At 42.4% G+C, this 4578-nt stretch overlaps 1 protein-coding gene across 1 annotated transcript; it reads left to right on the top strand.

Moving 5' to 3' along the window:
• The first annotated feature begins 2039 nt into the window (after positions 1-2039).
• On the top strand, positions 2040-3006 carry LOC123236441 (14-3-3 protein epsilon). Its single transcript, XM_044662837.1, has one exon. It carries the CDS (start codon positions 2075-2077, stop codon positions 2840-2842), a length of 768 nt encoding a protein of 255 aa, XP_044518772.1. The 5' UTR covers positions 2040-2074; the 3' UTR covers positions 2843-3006.
• The last annotated feature ends 1572 nt before the right edge of the window (positions 3007-4578 follow it).

The following is a 4578-nucleotide window of genomic DNA, read 5'->3' as shown; positions in this document are numbered from 1 at the left end:
TTCCTTGCACTCAAGGGAGAAAGAGGTATACTTTTCTTTTGCCCTTAACTCCACAAAATAATCATTTCTTTGTTTGCTAGGACACTGAAAGAGAAAAGTGTTCACTACTATAATTTCATTGCCGTGGTCTCTCCTTGGACAATTATTATTTCTCCACTGAATTAAGTTTGTCTTCATTTTTCCAAAGACTGTTTTGAACTTCATACTTTCAGAAGCAGGACAAGAAGGGCCTTACCAAGAGCTGTTATGCCCAGTTTCACCTTGATTGCAAGGATGAGTTCACTCCAACAATGTAAGGGCAAAAGGAACTTTATTGCTAACTCAAGAGTTAAGGTCCAGGCCACAAGAAACTGATGAGCCAACCTGGACCCCATTGGGAGGGAAGCGCAGGTTTTTATGCTAAATGTGGAGAGTACATGAATCATTTGGGAGCCTAGTTAGGTTGTGTCCTAAGGAGCACCCTATTGTTAATGACTGTGGGTTTCTGTAAGACTTCCTGACCTTTAGTAACCCAGGGTTGCTCAGCACCATCCTGATCAGGGAGTGCCTAGCTTGTGTTTCTTGTGGTTGCTTAGTTTTTGTGTCATTACTTTGGGGTTCTACAGAATTCTGAGAATTCCAGCAAAGGAAGAAATCCATGGACTTGCCTTCCTCCTGCTCCAGCATCCATCAAAGTCCAGAGAGCCCTGGTGGGGGGCTTCACCCAAGCTTGTGGGAGGTAGCACAATGCCATGTGAAGAAAACTGGATTCGGGGCAGGAAACCAAGATCAGAATCACACTCTCCTCTCATCTTATCCTGTGAACTTCCCAAGGTCACATAGCCTTTCTTGGCCTCTTGTTTTCCCATCTGTCAAAGATGGGATCCACCTAGGTGTGCTGGTGGGTGGTTTCAATCTCTGTCACTGAAGGCGGCTGAGGGAGGGAACTGCTTGAACTCATGAGTTCTGAAGTGTAACAGGTTAAGGCAGTGATGAGGAATCTTTGGGAATATTTTACAGGGTGCAGTTCAGTGCTCTTTCCTGCCCAACACTACTGTTAACTTATAAAAAAACGCAGAACTATTAAATAGTCATAAAACCACTCTTTAATCAAGGGAAAGGGGGAACAGGGCTAGGCCTCTTATGCAGAGCTGCACCTTATGCAGAGTCCAAGGATTGAACATTGCTTCACTCTGCTCCCTGACCCCCTGGGAGTGACACCCAGCTAGATGACCACTCCAAGAAACAAAGGAAATTGGGGAACTAATATACCATTTGGGAAGATCCAGGGGCTGGGAGAGATGATTGACATTATACTGGTAAGGATGGGATTTGCAATCAAGCTTGGGAAAGGAATCCTATCCAGAGGTTAGGGTGTAGGGGAAGGGGATACTTACACAATGGATACTACAAGATGGTCCCTGCCCAGGTGGGTCTTCCTGGGAAGGGTCTCTGATACAATGGAGAAGACTACCCAAGACAAAAGGGTATTTAGCATTTACTCTGGGGTCCATTATTCAGTCTGCAACTGCTAGCCTGAGATTCCCTTCAGGGTGGATTCTCAGGGGAATAGGGAAGCACAAGCTTTGGGGGTCTCCAGTCTACAAGCTATTTCTAAAACTTGGGGTTCATCAGATCTCACTAAGCCACAAGTTTGGGGTCTCTAGATTCCACATCGACACACACCCCTTTTGGTCAAGACTGAACTACGCTGACCAAAGATGGAACTCTCACTAATGGTGGGGAAACCTTAGGGTAAAGGTGTGGGCTATTGGCACTTGGGGGCACTCCCCAGTGCCCGGCGCATTGACAGTTGTGCCAGAGAAAGGTAGGCAGTCTACCCTTGGCATATTTTGACAAACACAACATTAGCCCACTTTTCCCCACGTCTTTTAAGTCTTTCAAATCCCGGGGTCTTGATGTAATGCCTTTGGCCTCCTCTCTCTCCTGGGGACTTCTCTCCTTGTACAAGAGAAAACTTAAAAGAGATCCATAGATCTTTGCTGCCCGAACGCCGAGCGAGAGGCTGACAAGAGAGTCGGAGCCGCCATCCACTGCCATCCGTCGCGCAGACCCTGCCGGAGCCGCCGCCGCTATGGACGATCGGGAGGATCTGGTGTACCAGGCGAAATTGGCCGAGCAGGCCGAGCGATACGACGAAATGGTGGAATCAATGAAGAAGGTAGCGGGAATGGATGTGGAGTTGACAGTTGAAGAAAGAAACCTGCTGTCAGTTGCATATAAAAATGTGATTGGAGCCAGAAGAGCATCCTGGCGGATAATCAGCAGCATTGAACAGAAAGAAGAAAACAAGGGAGGAGAAGACAAACTAAAAATGATTCGGGAATATCGGCAAATGGTTGAGACTGAACTAAAATTAATCTGTTGTGACATTCTGGACGTACTGGACAAACACCTCATTCCAGCAGCAAACACTGGCGAGTCCAAGGTTTTCTATTATAAAATGAAAGGGGACTACCACAGGTATCTGGCTGAATTTGCCACAGGAAATGACAGGAAGGAGGCTGCAGAGAATAGCCTGGTGGCTTATAAAGCTGCTAGTGATATTGCAATGACAGAACTTCCGCCAACGCATCCCATCCGCTTAGGTCTTGCTCTCAACTTTTCCGTATTCTACTATGAAATTCTTAATTCCCCTGACCGTGCCTGCAGGTTGGCAAAAGCAGCTTTCGATGATGCAATTGCAGAACTGGATACGCTGAGTGAAGAAAGCTATAAGGACTCGACACTTATCATGCAGTTGTTACGTGATAACCTGACACTATGGACTTCAGATATGCAGGGTGATGGTGAAGAACAGAATAAAGAAGCGCTGCAGGATGTGGAAGATGAAAACCAGTGAGAGAGACGTCAAAGCCAACAAGAGAATCCATCTCTGACCACCCCACTCCTCCCCAACCCCACCCCCCCAAAAATTCCCCATTGTCAGTCACTGAGAACCACCAAATCTGACTTTTACATTTGGTCTCAGAATTTAGGTTCCTGCCCTGTTGGTTTTTTTTTTTTTTTTTAAAACAGTTTTCAAAGTTCTTAAAGGCAAGAGTGAATTTCTGTGGATTTTACTGGTCCCAGCTTTTAGGTTCTTTAAGACACTAACAGGACTGCATAGAGGCTTTTTCAGCATTACTGTATTGTCTCTGTGCCAGATGTGGCAAGATAACCATTAGAAATGGATATTACATTGGAATGCCATTAGACTTCTAGGTGAAGTGAGAATCTAGGAGAGAGGTTTATCGCACTGTAGGGCGCATGTGGTGGCATTTTTCCTTTTTATAATTGTTTAAACCAAATTTTATACCAATGTTTAAAATTAATTGGGTGTTTAGCTTGAAGTTACAGGTTGCGTTGGAACGTTTATTATAGTGGTTTTGCTGTAAAAAGTGTTTCCAAACTGTGCTGAAATGGTGCTGGTAACAGCCCAACAATCCGTGGCTGCTCATTCTTGCCGACTTTGACCTTCCCTCACCGCAGGTTAGCATTGAAGGTGGTATTGAAAAGCCTGCATGCGTGTTCAATTCTTTGGTTTTCTCCTTCCCTCTTCCCCTCTCCCCCTTTCCTCCCTGCCCTCCTTCGCTCGCTCAACCTCTTTCGTTCAGTATGTGTAACTTGAAGCTAATTTGTACTACTGGATATCTGACTGGAGCCACAGATACAGAATCTGTATTGTTCTTACTGAAACACAGCATGGAATTAACATTAAACTTAAATAAAACAAACCTAAATTAAAAATGCCAAAAATTATTGCAACTCCATCCTTTATACTTCTCAAATAAAGACTCTAGTCCAAACACTAAAAAAAAAAAAAAAGAGAGATCCATAAACACATTCTTTAACAGACCTTGATCAACTCCCAACATACTTACAATAAAGATTATTCTAACCTTATTCTTGACATCCCATATAATTGATTCTATTAATGTTCATTCTACACCCATTATAAGATTATTTAAACTACATACTCAATCATAAAAATTTGCCTTACTTTACCAAAATATTATTTTTAAAAAGCAACACTATAAACTATAGAAATATAAAAGCAAAAATAAATCCATATCACAGGTTAATCAGAGCTTGTGAATCTGAAAGTAGCCTCTCCTCCATTCAGTGACCAAAAATTAAAATATCATCTAATACCAAGAAAAATTCTAATTAAATATTCTATGACAGCAATCTCAAAATCATATAAAAACTGACAATTTCAACTTCAAAACAATTTTAAAAGTCTCAAATTAAAATTAACTCCCAAAATTCTCAAGATTGAAAATGCTTCTAAATTTCCCTAATTTAAAAACCTCTCACACATACCCCTTTGGGGAGTTGAGATGCTAGGGATTTAAAAAAACTTTTTTCATTCACCTTTTAACTACTTAACTATAATGTGGGAAGCCAATAAGAGAATAGATAAAAATCTGAGACTCCTCTTTTGATCCCTTTTGTGAGCCTTGTGAGTTCTTGTTGAAAATTATTGTGGCCTTATTGAAAAGCTTTAAGTTCCTATCAAACCTGAATTTAAAGGGTTAACACTGTTAACACAGCAAGGAATGCTGCTGCCTGGTATAGCCAAGGCCAAGATACTCC

This window comes from Gracilinanus agilis, chromosome 2 (assembly GCF_016433145.1).
Source record: "Gracilinanus agilis isolate LMUSP501 chromosome 2, AgileGrace, whole genome shotgun sequence".
Taxonomy (NCBI): domain Eukaryota; kingdom Metazoa; phylum Chordata; class Mammalia; order Didelphimorphia; family Didelphidae; genus Gracilinanus; species Gracilinanus agilis.
The sequence above is the reverse complement of the archived record's forward strand: the minus strand, read 5'-3'. Positions and strand labels throughout refer to the sequence as shown.